General features: G+C 44.1%; 1 protein-coding gene across 1 annotated transcript in view; it reads left to right on the forward strand.

Moving 5' to 3' along the window:
• Positions 1-4,255: 4,255 nt before the first annotated feature.
• Positions 4,256-20,124, forward strand: part of JAZF1 (JAZF zinc finger 1) — a 188,147-nt gene continuing 172,278 nt past the window's right edge. Inside the window, exon 1 of the mRNA XM_086852958.1 lies at positions 4,256-4,502. Within this exon, the coding sequence (XP_086709084.1) occupies positions 4,388-4,502 (115 nt within the window). The 5' untranslated portion in view covers positions 4,256-4,387. The remainder of the gene's footprint in view (positions 4,503-20,124) is intronic.

Below are 20,124 nucleotides of genomic sequence, written 5' to 3' on the forward strand. Positions count from 1 at the left end.
GCCTAATATCTGTTTATTTCTCACACAGAACAAAATGACAGGGCAACTTCTGAGCACTTTGGCATTTTGTCATATGGATATGTGAGTTTTCTATCCTAATAAAGCCTGAATAAGAAAATGCTCATAGAATCATAGAATGGCTTGGGTTGGAAGAGACCCTAAAGATCTCTCTGAAATGGGCAGGGACACCTTCCACTGGACTTAGTTGCTCAAAGCCCCATCCAACATGGTCTTGAACACTTCCAGGGATGGGGCATCCCAACAACTTCCCTGGGACTGCCCAGTGTGCCCCTGTACCCATGTCTCACCATACTCAATATAAAGAATTCCTTCATAATATCTAATCTAAGCCTTCAGAAAGCATTAGGACAGAATAATACCCTCTTCAGTTTAAAGCTGTCACCCCTTGTCCTATTACTACATACCCTTGTTAAAAGCCCCTCTCCAACCTTCTTATAGGCCCCTTTGAGGCACTGAAAGGTGTTTCCAGAGCCTTCTCTTCTCCAGGTCACACTGCCCCAGCTTACAGTTTATCTTCATAGGAGAAGTGCTCCAGCCCTCTGACCATCTTTGTGGCCGCCTTCTGCACTTGCTCCAACAGGTCCACAGCCCTCTTATGTTGGGGATTCCAGAGCTGGATGCAGTCCTTCAGGTGAGGACTCAGGAGAGCAGAGCTAAGGGGAAGGATCACCTCCCCTGACCTGCTGGCCACACAGGATGCAGCCCAGGACACGTTTGGCTTTCTGGGATAAAGTGCACATTGACAGGTCATGTCAGACTTCTCATCCACTAACACTTTAAAGTCCTTCTCTGCAGGGCTGTTTGTAATCCAGTCTCTGCCCAGACTGTATTTCTGCCTGGTATTTTCCTGATCCATATGCAGAACCTTGCACTTAGCTGAACTCCCTCAGGAATGCACAAGCCCATCTCTCAAACCTGTCAGGGTCCCTCAAGCTGGTGAACTTTCCCTTCAGCATGTCATTGGCAAACCTGCTGAAGGTGCCCTCGTTGCCATGAAGGTGCGCTCATGTTGCCAATAAAGATTTTAGACAATACCAGTCCCAACACTGACCCATGACAAATAATGCTCTTCACATTGTGATCATTCATAACAAAGAACTTCAGAACATACTGGATCAGATAAACTACTGATAAGTACTTATCTTACTGATAAGAAGTTTGGTAAAATTACTCCACCTCCCAGGTACTAGAGAAAAGAACAACAAATAAATGAGGAAGAGTGGGTGTTCTTTCTACAAGCACCACTTATCAGGACATCATGTATTTTGTCTGTAATACACAGACAGTAACATGACAACAACAATGAATCAGGTATGGGAAGAGTTAATTTTGGAGGCATCCTTCACTTAGTCTGTTCCTGCCTTTTGATGTCTGTCATGAGCCTGGACATCAAAACCAGGGGCAGAAACTTCTTTACAGTGTTGGGAAGAAATCCCTTCTGCCTCTATGGAAGAGCAGGGAGAGTGTTCCAAGTTTTTAAATCAAAGGAAACAACATATGAAGTGATTTTAACTATCCTTCCTAACTTCTACTGAAGCCATCAAAGTAGAATATGTACCAAAACAGGCCCTAAAGAATAGGAGTCATTTCATCAAAAGATACTGAATGGAATCCCTATGGGACACCAATAACTCCTGGATTTCTTGACTTCTGCAGGAGCTGCAAGTCTTCTTGACTGCTGCAAGAGTTGAGCGTTCTCTCTACCTCAAAGGCTCACAAAAGTCCTGAGAGTTTAGCAAACAATAAATGAAAAGAGACCTGCAGCTAACTGGCCAAGTTCACACATCAGAAAGCAATGATTACATTGTATGTTACTAGCAGGTGGTTAACCATAATGGTTATTACTTGTCAGCCACAAATGTACTTTAATTTCTTTGTAGGTGACCAGTGCTCTTTGTTAATAGCTATTAAAAGTTTTTGATAACAACACAATGTCCATCACAGTTTTGTTTCATAACAGACTAAATCACATATCTGTCAACCTTGATAGATGAGCAACATGAAATTCTTATATTTAATACTCATTCTGATTAATCTTGATTTACTGCTTAGAAAATTTCTATTTGAATTATGCTGGTGAACGACACCAAGACAATTTTTACACATACATTTAAAAAGGCCTATGTGCTTGATTCTACAAATTAGTCTCTAAACTGCAATTTATTGGGGAAGATACTTATCTTCCCTTTTCACTCCTTTTCCACACTCGCTGCTTATGTCTTGGTTACAAGGGCACTTCCACAGACCTGACTTTGTGGTATTATTCATGACAGCAGCTTGTGTGGCATGACTTTCCAGAATTATCGTCTTAGGTAGGAACAACTCCTCCTTCACCGAGTCCACTCACAGTGAGCAAATTCCTTTGATAATACCAGAAACTCAGTGGAGAAATTAGAAGAATAGTAAAATGTGAAGTAGCTACGCTTGAAACGGGTGGGCCAAATGACAGATGTGCCTCTGTATTATTCAAAAGAATTATTAATTTTCATGAAATGCTTAAAAGCAGCAGTTTTCCAGTCTTCTAAACTATATGCTGACTGCAGTGAACCTTGAAAACATACTGCAGACTATCATGTGTCCATGTTACTATTCTTTTTTTAAGTGTAATTATTCAGCAGCTCATGGCTATGCAAACTCTATTTACAAACTCCAGCTTGGTGGAGTGTTGAAGTGAGAGAAGGCTCCTCTTCGCATGGTATTCTTCTGGAAAGGCTTTGTCTTTGCTTTGTTTGCTTCGATGTAAACTAAAAGGAGTGGGTTTATATGCCCAGAAAAATACAAGTGGATGAGGGCAAAACATCAGAAAAATATTAAAGTGAAGATGTAAAAAAATGACTAAAATAATTGGCAAGATAAAGCTTTTATTCTCAACACAAATGATTGGTTTTCTGGTATACAGGACACCAGGAACTAGCTCTAAGAGATTTTGTCCCTCTAGCAAATAAGCAAACATTCATTTTTTCATTTGCTAACCATTTCTAACCTACTGCATTTCTAGGATTTGCTATTCTTTGGCTTCCACAGCAATGCTAGGAACATCCTTACCTGCAATACAGGTTACAAGGGTTAGGCTTACTCTTGTGCACATGCTTGATTTTACAGAGATAACAGCTTGGGACTGTAATCTGTCAGCATGATCAGTGGAACCACTTATGTCCATACAATTCAGAGTCTCATGCAGATTCTGAGGGATTTTTTAGCCGCACTTTTGTTCAAAATTATTAACAATATGCTAGAGTCTTGTAATTATTGAAAAAATATTAATATAAAACAGAAGTGCGAGGGGGGTGGGGGGGAGGAGAAGGAGAGCCTTCCTGACAAGCAATCTTTTTTTTTTTTTTTTTTCTTTTAATTTTAAATAAAGCTGTCTGCGAATTTGAGCCTAGGGAGACCTTCATTAAAATCAATTAACCAGTCAGCCTCTCTGCTGAATAGCTTTCTGGAGACAAAATCAAAATAGGATTTGGGAGCGACGTGTGCGCGACTCCTGTTTAACTTTTCTCCCCAGGGCCGCAGTCTCACACCCCTGACTCGCCTCAGCGGGAGGCGAAGCCGGGAAGGATCTGGCACGGGGATCTGTGACCCGCAGCCCGAGGGGAAGGGCGAGCGTAGCCCAGCCGGCGGCGGGGGGACCCCGGCACCCCGAGCAGGTGCCCGGGGCCTGCGGCTCGGCGCCGAGCAGGTGAGGGTTGCGTTCGGCGGCCTCGGCCCCCTTGGCAAAGGAACGACCGCCCCTCAGTCTAGCGATCTCGGCGAGGGCTGGTGGCTCCTCGCCCCGGGAGGGTGGAGGTGACGGCCGCGTTGGGAGCCAACTCCCAGCGGCTGGGCGAGCCCCCTGGGGCGGGCGCCACCTTCCCGGCCCCAGCAACTAGCCCGGAGCATCTCCCCTGGCCCCGCCGGCCGCAGGAGGAGACCCCGGCCCCGCCGCTGCCTCCGAGAGGCTGAGGGGGAAAGTTCTCCCCGCTCGCCCGCAGCCCCGCGCGGGGCCGGACGAGGCGGCGCGGTGTCCCCCGGCGGCGGAGGGCGGCGCGGGTGCCCTGCTCCTCCCGCCGCCGGCGGCCGCCGCCGGGGCAGCACAGCTGTTACAGAGCCGCGCTGGTCCCTCCTCCCAGCTGCGGCTGCCTCATCTCCCCCCACCCAGCCCGTCCCTCCCCTCCGCCGCTCCCGACGCTGCTGCTGCTGCCGCCGCCGCCGCCGCCGCCACCACCTCCTCCTCCTCCTCCTCCTCCTCCCCACCCCCACCCTCTCTCTCGCTCCCCATCTCTCTCTCTCTCCGTCCCGTTCCCCCCCTGCCCCCGCCTCTCCCCGCCCTGCCGCCACCGGCCCTGGCAGAGCAGGCACCGCAGGGGGATCTCGATGTAACACCATGACAGGCATCGCCGCCGCCTCCTTCTTCTCCAACGCCTGCAGGTTCGGGGGCTGCGGGCTCCACTTCCCAACCCTGGCAGAGCTCATCGAGCACATCGAGGACAACCACATCGGTGAGTGCCCGCGGGGCCGCGGCCGGGGCAGGGCAGGGCGGGCGGGCGGGGGCGCGGGGGCCGCGTGTGCGGCGGCGGCGGCGCGGGGCGGGGTGGGGGGCACAAGGTGCAGCGGGAGCCGGGGCGCGGCGGCCGCCGGGGGAGGAGGGTCGGCGGGCGTGGAGTGGCAGGAGCAGGTCCTGCGGGCGACGTGGAGCGCTCTTTGGGGAGGCGGCGGCGTGCGGCGCGGCGGCATGGGTGGGTGCGGGGGAGGCGTGCAGCCCGCCGGCCCTGGCGAGGGGGAGTTAGTTTGCATTGGCAGGAGGGAGCGCAGGAGCCCGGAGGAGGAGGCGGCGGTGGAGGAGGAGGGAGGAGGACGGGCACAGCACGCCGCCTGCTGCTTCCGCCCCGGCGCTTGCTGTCAGGGCTCCGGGGAGGGAGGGAGCCGCCGCCGCGGCAGCCATTCCGCTTCCTCCTCCTCCTCCTCCTCCTCCTCCTCCCGCCGCCGCCGCTGCGTCCTGTCAGCGCTGTTGCTAGGTGTGGCGGGGAGCGCGGGTCGCGCTCCGGCCGCCGCAGCGCGGGAGGCGCCTCTCGGCGGAGGCACCGGCGTGCAGGAGCCCGGGGCCGGCGGCGCGGTGGGCGTGGAGAGAGCGCCCGGCGGCGGGGCCGGCGCAGCCCCCGGGGCCGGGCGGGCGGGAGGAAGGGAGGGAGAAGAAGGCGGCCGCGCCGGGCGGGACCCGCTGCCCTGAGCCGCGGAGCCCAGGCCCGGCCGCGCCGGAGCATCACCTGCGGGGCTCCCGGCGCGGCCGCCGCGCCCCGCTCCCGTCCGCCGCCCGTCCCGCCAGGGCCGCGGGGGCGGGGACGCGGCGGGGCGATGACTCGTCAGTGCCTTCCCGGCGCGGGCGCCTCATGGGCGGCGGGCGGGAGCGTGCGCAGGGGCGCCGGGGCCGCCCCTCGGCGGCGCGGGCGGCGCCCAGGGGAGGAGGGGGCGGCGCGGCTCCCGGCCGGCCGCGGGCGCCAACTTTGCCTCTCCCCCCTCCGGCGGGACCGGCCTGCCCGCGCCCGGCCGGGCCTCAGGCGGGCCGGAGCGCAGGCTCTGCCCGCAAAAGCATCTCGTCCGCAGCCGGGCACGGCACCGCCGCCTCCCCGCACCTTCCCGCTCCGGCAGGTGTGCTGCCTTGGCTGCTGCGCCGCTTCCTTCCCATCTGCGTCTTCACGACTTTCTCTCTTTGCTGATAAAAACGCGGTGCTTAAGCTATCAAAAAACGAGCTAGTTGAAGGAGACCAAGTTTTAAAACTAGGGAGAAAAATTCAGAAGTTTTAAGTACCTAGGGACTAAGTGTTTCACTAGAAGTATAAAGAAACAGTGCTGTTACAAAACGATGAAGCTAGCATGCATTTCAGTTTATTAAAGTTAGAATAAGCCTGCCTGAGTACCTGAAAAAAATCACTGAAGCTTAAATTGCGAGTGTAACGTTACATTAATGTAGCATTATAGGTCAGCAAGATGCAAGGTGTGGTTCTCATAATTATCACGATGCCTAGTATGAGGTAACAAAGCCACATACCGCAAAACTGTGTAATTTATGAGCCGACGTGGTGCAGGTATACCACTGTGATATTGTTGGGTTTTTTTAATCTCAGATTCTTACCTTTTCCTATACCTTGCATTGCATTACACCAGGAAAGCTTACGGGAAATAGTTCCCGAAAATGAAAGTTCATAAGTCATCTTATGCGTCCCTTGAGTGGATTATCAGCCTTTAGGTGCCACAGCCCACAGGGTGTCACAGAAGATACAGTCCTGCCCACATGGGCTGTGCATTGCTGTTAGAGTCCCAGGAAGCAGTCCTGAGACTTCTTCACAGAGAAGAGAACTTTATGCTGAAATACTGTAATTTTAAAATAATTATGTATTTCATTCTATAGCCTTCATAACTTTTTCCTTTTCTCAAAGTTAGAGCGTTATGGATTGAGCACACGCACGTTTGACAGAATGTGTCATTTGCCAAGACTTCCAGGACACACATCTGAGGCTCTGCACGTAGTGGCATGCACAAAGCAGCTGATTGGAGTACAGGCTGCTGGGGTATGACATAAGGTTACTCGTGCTTTACTTTTCAAGTTGCACCTCTGCATGACAGCAGGTTGAACTTCAGCTGCTTGTGAATACGAGGTGTGGCAATGTTACGTTACCTGTATGAGACCCTGGGAAAATCAGTAGGGAGCTGAACCAGTGGCACCAAAGTTCTTATGCAAAGGCTCGGCTCTGTGGTTTGGTGGGTGCGAGGAGCTCCTGCCACAGCCCAAAGGATGATAATCTGTGAAAACTCACCAGCTAAGCGCTCAGCTGGAAGGTGATTAACCTTCCTGAAAGCAACTAGGAAATAAAGGACTAAATGTCTGAATAGGAGCTTATGTTGGAATTACATTCTGAGTAAGATGATGCAAACAGTGTCCAGCTTTTGCCATCGTACAGGCCTGGAAATGTGCGCTGAAATGTGTTGCTATAAAAATTGACTGTATTTTTTGACGTACGCAGTGAAGAGTAACATGCCATGTAAAAATAGATTGCTTTGGACATTCAATGAGTGCTGCAGCAATAAAGAAAACTTGATTGAGTTATATTCCATTATTAGTTTAAACTGAATCGGGTGATTGCTGGGCAGACGGTGTTACAGCACAGATGTGTGTGGGGTGGGGTATATGGCACAGGCTCTAGGTGGTCTGGCTGCTGCAGTGCTGCTGCTCTGCCACATTTCACGGGATAGCTTAATCATTCACATCATCAGTGGAGCGCTGGTGGGAATGTGGCTGTGTCTCAGAGCTGTACTGTGTATCTGAAAAGTGGGAGCAAACACTTAAGGGTTTTTTTGGTCAGCCTTTGGAGAAAAAACTCAGCTTAGCATAAGGAAATAGGAAAAGATACAACAGGAAGAAAGTGATGCACAGGAATTTTCACCTGAACATGAGGAAGTACTTCTCTATCATTTGGGTGGCTACTCACTGGAACAAGTTGTCCAGGGTGATCGTGGAGTCTCCCTCACTGGAGATACTCAAGAACCATCTGGATGCAACCCTGTGCCACGTGCTCTAGGATGACCCTGCTTAAGCCAGGAGGTTGGATGACCCACTGTGGTCCCTTCCAGCCTTACCTGTTCTGTGGTTCTGTGAAACACTGCTGTGGCATTCTGCAGGCATTTCTGAGCAATTCCACAGTTGCGTTCTTTGCTTGTAGTACTAATGAATAATCATATTGTAATGAAATAATTCAGTGTACAGTGGTGTGGTTCGGGTTTTTTTTTTCTACCTGCATCTTAGTGAGCAAGTAAGAATTTACCAGCTACTTGATATAATCACTGCATGTAACTGGGGAGAGTTTTGGCTGTTGGATGAAGTATTCAACTCTGAGGCGGTGCTGGGTGCACATCAGCTGCTTTTTGGGCTTTGCATTTATAGATCAAAGCCTTGTGAAGAATTGGGCTTGCTCAGAAGCACTGCTCTGGGGTCTTTCATAAGGCAGGCCAAGCCCTACCAGTGTCCTCTGCAGTGAGACTGTTCCGCAGTTCGTAGCAATGCTACTGAACAATGCATTCACATTTTCTGTGGCTCATGGCTGGAAGTGGATGTTGATTTGAAACTGCTGATTTGTAAGTGCTTCTTTGTCAGCTTCTTCTACGGGCACGTTGTCCAAGCAACCTGAAGTGCTGTTACCTTCCCTGCAAGTGTGCCGAGAAGGGGGGCTTTTGGTCTGCCTTGCTAGGCTGTCTCCCCACCTCTGTTTTGTCTGCTCGGACCCCTTGCAGGTAGTTTGGTTGACTTTTCTGACATCTCTAGTCCACAAGGAAAAGGTCAATTTACTACAGCTCAATTAGCCAGATTCAGGCTGTCAGATGGAATAGACTCAATTTCCCTTAGTAATGTCAGGAGAGGAGGAAAAAGACCCCACCAATTTTGAACTGCCAAATATTCAGCTGTGGCAACATGGCATAACTACTTCCACAGTGTTTCTGAAAATGCACATAAGTTTTCAGGGGCATTTTGAGCTGTTCATAGAAGCCCAGGAGGTCCAGAGGGTCACATCTTTGGTAAGGTTTTTTTTTTTAGCTATTTTTCCTGTTCTTCTCCCCTTTCTCCCAACTTGTTGCTCCCTCAATCTACCTGTTGAACCACACCCTTTAGAGTGATGATTCAGGTAGTTTCTTAGTTGCTAAGATGAAGTTTCCTCTGATGCTGGAGGACCAGTATTTAAACTGAACCTCTTCATCAGGTTTTGATAGCATCCGTTAGTTTATTTTCATTTTTGCATGGTTTTTTTAGTAAAATACTTCAAAATCAGGTGAGGTTCCTGTTTGTGCGAGGCACTTTGTGTTCACTTGGTTCATGGTAAGTGCTGACATGTATGGACCTGTGTGGCTCTTTGGCTGGTAAGAGCAATCCTACTTCTCCTGAGGTTCATCAAGCATTGAGGAAATAGATGGAAATGAGATGAGTGTCCAAATGTGGTTGGCTAGAAGAGGTGGAAGAGTGGACAGGAAGAGATAAAAAAGATAAATCTGAATACACTCTTACCAGGAACTAGAGTTTGATATTTGTATTACACTGAAACTACTAGAATTTGAAGGGAGAGGAAAAAAAAGACCATCTGCTTATACAGTAATTGCACAAAAACATGATAGACTGTCACTGAACATTTCATCATAGCTTTGCAAGAAGTCCCAGTGTTGGATAGCTTTCAGTGGGGTATTTTTGTAGTATTGCTGTTGGAACTGTGAGCTTTTTATCAAGCTTGACTGATTCCCAAATACTTGGATGAATCCTGCAACACAAAATACTTGCTGTGGGAGCATTAACAACTGTTTTCCTAAGTGATAGGATTAGCTAGGAAAATAAAACTTCCTTCATAAAAGAATAAGTGCAGAAGACAGACCAAAACCTTGCATATAAAATACTACCCATCTGGAAAGTTCAGGTCATATGAAGGGAGAAAGAGGCTTATGAATTTCCATGTCTGGTGGTAGCTTTGACATCTGCTGTCTTCACTGTCTTCAGTTCTTGATATTATGCAGTCAAGGGGCCAGATTCCCCAGCAAAAAGCTCAAGCAGTTGAATAAGCCATTGGCTGAGTGCATGTACCTTTCTTAAAGTTGTCCCTTTCTATATTTTCTCAGTCATACTAATAATGTTGTGGTGTCCTCACTTTGATAGAGGTGTTGAATGATGCGCTGGCTGTGAGCACGTGCTAAGATGGCATTTGGTATTCCTAAAATGTAGGCTTTGCTCCCCGCTGTGGTGTTGCCCAGACTTCCAGCAGCATCTTGGATAAAGTGCAGTCTGACAGAGGTGACAGCTTCTATATTGGAGCCGACTGCACGTTGTGTAAAACAAGCATAAGAAGATGCAACTGTTGAGTGTTGCTAAAGATGAGGATGAGGGGCTACACACCAGCATCTGTGGAAGGCCTGGAAAACCTCAGTCTGTATGACAGATTGTGTTCACTTAAAGCTGAGCTCTTCACAAGAGTGTGAACATCATTTAAGTGGCTGCCATCATGTAACTTTCTTAGCAGTTGCTCAATGTGTAATTTAACATTTGGAGTTGAGACCGGCTGTTTTGAAAAGGTGGTAAATCTTAACCTAAGGCTTTTTACACCGGGAGTGATGTGGCAGTGCATGAAGTGCTCTCATCAGCATCTGGAAATCAGAGGACAGACCCATACTTAGTTGCCAGTAATGAATACCACTGCATGAACATGTGTCTTTGCAAAATAAGCAATTATGTGCATTTACCTCAGTGGGAGTACTAATTATTGTTCATGAAAAGCAACTTCCTACATTTATGACTACATTTAGCTAAAGTTCATCCTCTTCCCAGTACTTTTGTGACTGTCGTTTTTGTTTCTTATTTAAAACGCATTTCACAGTGAAGTGGAATGATCTGTTTTCCAAGAATGTTGGTTATTTGCTTTGCAGGTTGTTATGGTGAGGAAGGCCCTTCTATCTCAGGAAGGCATTTCTATCAAATAAAGACTTTTTCGACTAAAAGATCTAATCAGCACTTCTTTCCCCCACATGTAATCTTGAGCAGAGCAGGTTTTTGGATAACTTTGCATTTACAAGTATGGCTTCTTTTGCTCTGCGGGTTTGAATATAAATTGTGATAAATTGTAAATGTGACTATTGTAACAAATTCTAGAATATATTAATCATGTGGAGAAAGATTGAATTGTTATTAAACTTTGACTAAAACATAGTTTTTTCATACTTCTGTGACATGAAATTTTTTCTTGCTCTGAGGTTACCAAGTACATGGAGGATAAGATACAAAGTGTTTAATGGTGTAAAGCCTGAGTCATGTATTTTCTGGGAAGGAAAGACTGAAAGAAAACATCTGTGAACATGCTGCAAACTGATTTTTCATTTTTAAGATTGAAGGTCTCACATAAAGCCGATAGGCATCTTTCCTTTTTTCTCTGCTTGCTTGGAGTGGCTTTGGGTGAGGCCCATTGCAGTGCTGTATCCATATAACTGGCAGGGATTGTTCTTCTTGTATGCCACCAGATCTACAAAAGAGCTGGAAAATGGAAACCTGAAGAAACATCAGGTAACTTGTAGCGGTGGCATTACACCTCACTTGCGTAGGGCATATTTACCTTTGTGGTGAAATTTATAGTGATTATCATGTCTGCACTCCAGGGTTTGAGACGGTGTTTTCATTGCTAACTTCCAGTTCTTACAAGAACTGTGAAATAATCAGGTGGCTGCCAGTCAAATGATCTCTTTTTCACTTCATAATTTCTTGAGTAATGTGAAATTGTATAATAATAAATAGTAAGTGTATAGTAAAAAATAATTTGAGGAAGGAGTGATGCCAGAAGATGAAGAAACATCTTTTCAATCTGAATATTACCTACCATTCCTTCCTCTTCTAGAATACAGTGTAAATGCAAACAAGTAATCAGAAATATTTTGTGTCAAGCGGCAGAATACTTCAGTGCAGAAGAAGGAAGCACTACAGGCCTGCTGCTTGCAGTGTACATTTTATGCTGCTCCTGATTTTTTTTTTCTTTATTTATAATTATTTTTCTTGAATAAGCTGTTTTTCACTGAGAATTCATTTTATTTATTTCTAGTAAGCACCAGTTATTCAAAATTTGGATGATAACCATCTAAGAAAATAGCTGCTCTGTACATTTTGAGAAAAGCAGAGACAAAGATTTTAGTGTTAATTTGAAATGGTGACAATTAGAGAATTTATTTGATAAATCAGCTGTGTTTAACAATAGAGTCCTTGGTTTTAAAGGACTGTCTCAGTGAATAACTTCACATTAAAAATTAAACAACCAATTCCTGTTACTCAGTGTCTAATTCTATCTTGAGACTTTTAGAAATGCTTTGGGAGAGTGCATACAGTTTATTACACTTTAGTTATGAGATGATGGACCAATATTCAGAGATGTAGAACAGAAAAAATATTTCAGTTTATGGTTTAATGATTTTTTTCTTGGCTATTAATATTTGTGTTCCCTGAATTCTTACAATTCTTAACTCTTTCTTAACTTTGTGCTGTGATAAACAAGGGGAATGGATTTTTTCACCAGAGATGCTGATGACACTGCACTTGTTGTGTCTCTCAGAAGTGCACAGGATGGAGTATATTACTACTGTGCAGTTTCATTTCAGACACTGTAATTCATTAAAGACTGAACTGACTTAAATACAGGTGTTGTATCTTTATTTTTGTGTTACAAAGGATGGAGTGGACATTGAAGAAATTTACCAGTTTAAGGGGAAAATTGAATGGGATTTTGAAGCCAAACTGATCAGTTCTTTATGGACAAAGAGATTAGAACTTGATTGTAGATGAATTTTGAAACATTTCTTCTGATTTTGAGAAAGATTTCACTGTGTGAAATAAAGCCATCAAATGACTAGTAACTAATAAAGATCTTCTTATTTATTCAGAATTATTTTTTGTGAAAAGCTGAGCACTTTCACTTTGAAATACTGGCATTGCTGAAACTGGTCCAACAAAATATTTTTATACTTTCAGAGAATATTTGGACACTTCTGACATACCTGCCCCAAGTACTTTGTAAAGCTTGAGTAAGCTACAAATGTCTCTGTTCGTTATGGAAATGAATTTTTTTTCCCCATCATATTTTGACAGTGCAAATACTTTGTGAATAAAATTTGTACCTCTAAATACCCCAGTATGAAGTGGAAAGGAGTTATCACCTGTTTCTCCAGCAGTGTGTAATGTAGTCATATCTTTCTGGGAATTATCCCGATAGAAGCTATAACCCAGAAAAAGGGAGGTGTTACATTTTAGATGCAAGAGATCCAGTTTCACTGCTATGTGATACATAAATGTTAACTCAGCCCCTTAGAGGCATTCAGTGTTGGAAACAACACTATCTAATTATTTCAGTCATTTATTGTGATGTAATCCTGCTGTGTATGCTCATCAGAGTGTCTGTATCAGTGCTGTGGAAGTGACCTCAAAATTCATTTAAAGGCTTAGTGGAGACTTCAGATGTTTGCCTGCTGGCAGGTGAAAGCTGCATACCAGACTACTGAAGTCTACCCTTGCTTCCTTTGTCTTCAGATCAGAGAGCTGACATGGATACAAGTAAATCTGATTACAGACTTTTAGGGAAGCCCTTGTAATTTACATGCTTTTGTAGCAATATGTTGGAGAAGTATTACAGCTTCTGTAACTTGCTGTTAAGTTGAGGAGAGTCTGCTATCTCATGGTTAACTGGGTGATGTGAGAGTTAAGGTCTCAGTTTTGATGCAGAAAATAAGAGTGAACCGTGCATATAGTCATCTCTATTTCAGTTTGGGACCAGGGAGCTTTTCTGTTTATCCTGTTAAGTTCTGGGGGTATCTGCAGAGCCTTTCTCCTGAGGAATGGGGTTTTCATTGTCTAAACTTCTTTATTTTTCCTTCAGTGTAGATTATGGAGAAAGATGTGTGAAAAAAACACTAAGGAAAACGCCAAACAATTGCTTTTTTCAATAAATTTGTTTGGGCCATATTGCAAGAGCTTCCTGCTCACTTAGTAAGTATGTTAATGTGAAGAAGATGGATTTGTGGAAGTGAAAAATTTCCTCAGCAGTGGCAGCACAGAAAGGGGGAGAGGCTCAGAAGTATGCTGCTCTGTGTGCCCAGGATGAGGGTTATTCATCATATGAAGAGTGCCATGGATGTGGCAGCAATGGACCAGGCAGCTGACAGTAACAAATTCACTAAAAATGGCTTGTAACTACTTTGATATTTGGAGGAAGAAGGGAAGTTTAAATGTGTTTAAAATAGAATCCATGGTTGCAGATCCTTCCAGGCAGGAAATAGGAAGACTGTGGTCCTTACTGTAGTTGTAAGTGCTCTATGCTCTTGAGACAAGGTAGTGGTATGGTGAGTGAGGAGGGTGGGAAGATAATGTTACATAGAGTTTTTTGTACGTACTTTCATTTCACAGCACTTTGATAGGGAGTCTTCATTTTCCTGGGCTCATTGTGTGCACTTGCTGTACTTGAGGGAGGCTTTAGTTGTGCTGTAGGACTCTTTGCACACAGTTGTATTTGTAAGCATTGGTAATAACTGTATTTTCTTTTTACCTTAGAAAATCTCAGAAATTGACTAAATAATCTCTTCTAGATGAGAAATGCTGATACTGTAGCTATCTATATCCGTCTTCATGCTTTATCTTCAGCAGACATGCTTGACAGGAGTTCCAGACTTTGGTCTCTGTCTTAGGAGAGCTGTCTAGAGATTTAGCTACCTGTGCGTAGTGTTCTCATTTCATGTATCCAGAATAAGCCCTTTCTTCCTGGCAGATAATTTTTTTGGTTTGTTTTTTTTGTTTGTTTGTTTGTTTTTGTGTGATTGTGAAGAGCCTGCCATCAGAACAAAGCAAATACTTCCTCTTTGCTGACAGTTACCATGGGGGAGTTACTGGGGGCTCTCTTTAGAGCAGATGGAGTGGGAAGATAAAGTCTGTGTTGGATACTGTGAGCTGGGACTTAGTTATATGCCAGGGAGTTTTGGTAGCTTGCTCAACCTGCTGCCAGAGCCAGGGCAAATACCAAGTGCTTGTTGAGGTGTGTAACAATAGTTGAGTGCACAGGATGGGGAAAAGGTATTTGTTGCTGTTACCTTCTGTGGATATTTTTGGTTGCACTCTTATATTTAAATATTAAGTGGTTGGATTTTAATGAAATCTAAACCCAAAAATTGTCTTTGAGCAGCCTTTACCTGAAGAATTTTACTTCTGCAGCAGTTTTCATAACTCTGACTTAGAAATCATTGTGAAAGAGATGGGCAAGAGGTTGTATATCTGCTCTTGCTTTATCTGAATTGTATATATGGCCTCAAATGCAATTCAGATATTGAAACAAATATAATAAAAATTACGTGTGTTTATAAACTTAATGAATATTCTGGAGATACACTGGATTAATTGATAGCTGCATTTTTTTTCTCAGTGGTGACGCAACTTCTTCCTTTGTTTCTTCTTTAAATTGAAAGTGTAGTTCCTGTACCATTGTCACCCTACTTCTACTTGATCCCAGTGACCTCAGAAGGTGTACAGTTAGTGAACCCTTCTGTTCCTGCTAATGGCACAGTGTTCCAGCCACAGGATTGCTTACTACCACCAAACATTCTGGAAATGAGGGAGTGCCTTTTCTCTGACCCTGCCTATATGGGAGCCATAACATCTGCATTTGGAAACCAAATCCCTTTGCTCTGCCCCACAAAGCACAACCCCTTAATAATGGAAAGGATTGGAGTTTTGCCCAATCTAAAAAACTAAAACACTAAAAACTAAAAGCACTTGATACCTTATGAATTCAAGATTGAGCCCAAACACAGAGTTTTGTAATAGCTTGTTCTATAGTAGCAGGTGTGCATACATATTGAAAGCCTGTTAGTATTTGCTCATAATCTCTGGTGTTGTGTAGCTAGAACCATGGCACAGAACTGACTGTACAGCTCTCTAGAAAGTATTGTCAGCTTGTGTGGTGTAATAATTTTAAATTTATTATGCACTCATTGTATGCCATTAGACTTGCTATATTGATAATTAGGAACAATCATTCATGCTGATCTTTCTGTATGTAATTTAAAAATATTAATTGTAATTGAAGACCAGTTCATGTTTCTTTCAGAAGCCCACACGGCTACAGGTAGTTAGGAGAAGAAGAGAGAACTGAAGAGAGAAGGCTGGGAAGAGCCCACATACTAGTTCCATTTTGGGAAATTGGTACAAGATAGTAAATTGCAGAGGTAGGATTTAAAAACCCAAACCTTCCAGTATCTGTACTTTGGGAAGACACTTGTGAGGGATTGTTCATCCTTTCATGATTGAAAAAATAACATACAAACCTGGGGTTGGAATTAATTTTTTTCTTGTCTGTGTCGACGTGTGGAGCAAAATTGGACCTTTACTTTAAATTGGACTTCTTTTCTATATTACTGTTCAACCCCTCTCATCACCTGACGCTTTTTCTTACCTGCCAAGCCCTGACTAGTGCTTAAGGAAAGGGATTATAAATCCCATACCTACATGGAGGAAACTCTGCTCCAGCAATGTTTAGCTTTTGATAAGGAGCTATGCTCAGCAGAGCGTTCTGCTGCACGTACACACAGACCCCAAAGTGATTTACCCTTTGCATAGAATGTACCCACCTAGAAAGGTGTTACATGTGTATTCTGTGGTAGAGTTGGTGGGTACCTGATGTAGGCTTTGCAGAGAAATCAGAAATTTCCTACTGTTCTGTTACTGCTTTAAAAAACAAAGTTCAGAAATCTCCACCCGGTGTCTGTGCTCACCTGCTGCTCACCTTCTGACTGTTCGTTCTGTTCTCTTCTCCTGTTGCTCCACAGATGAGTGGTTGATTGGAGCCTTTCTCACTGCTGCTGCTTTTCTCTCCTGGAACCACTGAACCGCTTCGTCCTGTAAAGTCTCAAAGCCTTCTTTTCTTGTGAATACTGCTTGTTCTAATTTATTTATTTTTGGTGCTCTGTAGAACAGATGTAGCTTAGGAACAGGACACTGAACACAGGCATAATAGGATATACTGTACTTATGTTGTTCAGACCTCTGTATTAACCATATAATTACAGAAGGTGCCTTTCTGAGAAAATAAAGAAGCAGAGTATAGGAAGGAGTAAAGATGAGAAAATCTGAAATCGAAGCAAGGGAGAAAAGGAGTTTGTGAAAAACAAAGGAATCTGTTTTCTAAAATGAGGTCTTGGTTGGGGTTTTTGAATCTCATAGGGTGGATAGTTACCTGCCTGAAAAGAAACCATGTTTTTTCCTGCTAGGCAGACACGTGTCTAATTCTGGAGCAAGTATACAGGCCACTCTCTTTCTCCTGACTCACTTGGAGGTTGAATGCTTGGGGTTGTTCGGGTCATCTGCTTGAGGCATGTACTTGATGAGATTCAGATACTTAATGTGTGTTTTAAGTATCCTTAGTTCACTGCCTACAAAGTCCTTATCTGATCTATCCTGAAAACTTTTCTTGTTTATATTACTAAATACATCCCGATGTCAGATCAGTTCTGTGGGTTATTGTGGCTGCCTTTTCAAGCTACCTTAGTACTTATTTTGAATTTCCCTCCTTGCAGGTCATAGTGCTGATTTTTGACTCATTTTGTGTAGATCATGTTCCTTAAGAGATGCATTAGTGATTTAGATGTGGACAACTCCCTCTGTATTTTCATTTTGAAGCAGAACTTTATATATCTGAGAGCTGAATTCTTTTGCTTAGCTTTCTTGCTCAGGGTTCAGTGCTCACACTGAATGTTCAGTTTGAAAGACTGGTTTTGTTACTGAATATGTGTGCTGAAGCACTCCTGGTAAGTAAGCAATTTCCTTCTCAGGTATGACTTATCCTCTTCTTGTTCTTCCAGGAATACTATAGCCGTTCTCTTAAAGTCAGTTCTAAAGTCATCTTTTCTGGAGTCCTAGGATTTGTTAAATGTTGGGCTGGTAGCTCATCCTTCCTAAACATTTTTTTGTTGCTATTGTAGCATAACTTGTTGGAGTCTGAGATATAGAGTGTGTGCCCTTGTTTCTAATACTTAGTTCTAGAATCCAAAGAAACACTGAATTTCATATAGCATGAAATTCATGAACATGTTTTCATGGTGATACATGAGAACAAATGTTAAAGTTAGATAGAAAAAGTGTAAGTGTGTAGATTAGAAGGTTTCTTGAGTCACTGAGTGAATAGGTTGAAGTTTAGAGTTTAAGGTAGTTTAGAGAGCAGAAGACAAGATGGAAGATTTAGGGTGTTGTTTCTTGTCCTTCTTTCTTCTTCATGTTCTTCTCCTAGAGGTTTTTGGGTGGTAGTAAGTGATTGGATAAAGAATGCCGCAGTGTAGCACACAGGTGTTGGGTCATTGAGTCACTAAGAAAAATAATTTAGTTGGCATCTGTTAATTGGGTAAATGGACATATAAAAGACCTTGAAGAGGATCTTTGTTAGCCATTTTACCCCTTTTCTATCATAGTGCACATAGCTCCTTGTACCTTGTAATGCTGATAAGAAAAGAATAAACTACCGAGAGCGAACAAGAGAAAACTGCCTCCCTTTCATCAATCTTCAGTTCAAAGGGAAAAAGAACCTAACCCACAAGTCCTTAATGGGACAATAACTGATTTGTTTTTTGGGGTTTTATTTCATTTTATCTCCCCCCGCCCCGTTTCTCTTACCACTGGTTGCACAGTAGAACACCTTTCTTGTCAATATTGTAAAGATCTTCCTTTCTGGATACCCTTTGGCTGCTTTCTACCTTGTTGTGGGTAAGTAGCTTAGTAGAACAGGCTTGTTAATGACAGCTTGTTTGGGAGGCAGTCTGTTTATGTGGACTTACTCTGATTTCCTCACTGTGACTCCATTGAAGCTTCCCACCTTTGAGCCTCTGGTGTTAAGCAATCAAACATCTTGCATGATGGTGGTTCTCAGGATCCAGTAGGCAGGGGCTGATGATAAGCACTCAGGAAACCAAATTTATTGATTTGAATTTGGTCTGTGTTTTCTTTCCCTGACATTTTATGAAGGGCAGAATATAAGCATTAAGGCCATTATCAGAAGGTTTCATGTTTGAATTTGGGTAGGTACAAACCTAATTTGGATTCCTTTCCAAGACAGACTTTTATTTCACAAGTATCTGTGACAGCCCCCATTTGAAAACACTTTGAACTGTTCTGTGTTACATATTTTGAGCCCCCAAGTGTCTTAGACCATGGGAGAGGAACTGCTTTCTCTCTGTGTTCTTGCAGTGCAGTGGAGTAACATATGTTGTTGATTACTAGGAAGATAAAGCTGAAGTCTCACAGTCCGCCTCTCTCGTTGCTCTCTACTAGTTGGTGTGGTGTCATGATTGTGTGGTAGGGATGAGGAGAAGGATTCCTACAAACAAAAGAGGTACTGAGTAATCGTGTGCTAAGTAATGAAGGTTTAGGTGGGCAGAACATACTTCTGGTTGAGCATATATCCCTGCAATTTCCATGAAGCACAGCTTGCCCGTGTGATACCTCATGGTGAGACATCATATGGGCAAGAGAGACCAGCTGATGCTGAGACACCAGCACGGTGTGGTGCTTCTGGTTGTGTAGATGATTCCAGGGCTGTCCATCCCTAAGCAAAGCGCAGCTGTTACATTGCTCTGTTTGTAACACTCTCATGTGTCTGTAGATACAGTTTTCTTTACTTTGAGAGGGGAAAACCGGTGGTTTGGGGGATGACAACATGTATCCTGGTTTTGCAAAATCATCATAAATGCTTTTGTAGGGTGTTTGATGTTTAGGAAGTGCTGACCTCTTCCCCTTCTGAAAACTGGTGGTCTGTTGTGGTGTCTCATTTTGGTCCTGTGTGCTTTTTATAATTGACATGTACAGTTTAATAAAACTGATCCATGGTACTAATGTGTAGTACTTTTGCAGACTAAACTGAGCTCTTCCCACCTGATGGCCTGAGGAAAGAGAAGACATGGTAGCAAGAGGTAGATCTGAGTGGAGGCAGCTCCATCCTCCCTTCTTGGAAGTCGTTTCTGGAGATGGCAGAGAGCTGGTTGTCTTTAAGAATATGCATTCATTGGACTTGTTAATGTAGTAGGAACTTGTCTAGATGTAATTTTGTTTCTAATGCTTAGAATGTGTTGTAAGGATGTGACCTTAGGAGAATGGCTTGAATAACACTTGCTGTCTTGGCAGGGGCAGAGTTCAGCAGGTATCTCTTTTGGAGGAGAACAGAGAAGCATCTGTATGTTTGCCTGCCACAAAAATGTAGCAATAATGAGATATGCTGCAAAGCGTGTGTTTGTCAATTGCATTCAAGTGCTCAGATAGCCACTCTGATGGTCCCAGTTTAAGGAGTTAGATAAGCGGCACAGTGGTATTTTGTGGTATTTAACATTTGATCTTGAATTTGAGAATCAGTTGTGGACATTTCCTGAGAAGCAGCAAGTTTCTACATGTTTTGTGATCTGCAAGTGTCATGCTGAGTGTGCATATGTGGTTGGGACTGATTCTTATCGGTTCAAGTTTTGAGTGAGCAGCATATACAGAGGTCCCCTGATGTGAAGTAAAGATTTTCAAATAAATACCGTCTTTTCCCGGTGATGTACACT

The sequence above is a fragment of the Cyanistes caeruleus genome, chromosome 1, assembly GCF_971803275.1.
Source record: "Cyanistes caeruleus chromosome 1, bCyaCae1.hap1.1, whole genome shotgun sequence".
Lineage (NCBI taxonomy): Eukaryota > Metazoa > Chordata > Aves > Passeriformes > Paridae > Cyanistes > Cyanistes caeruleus.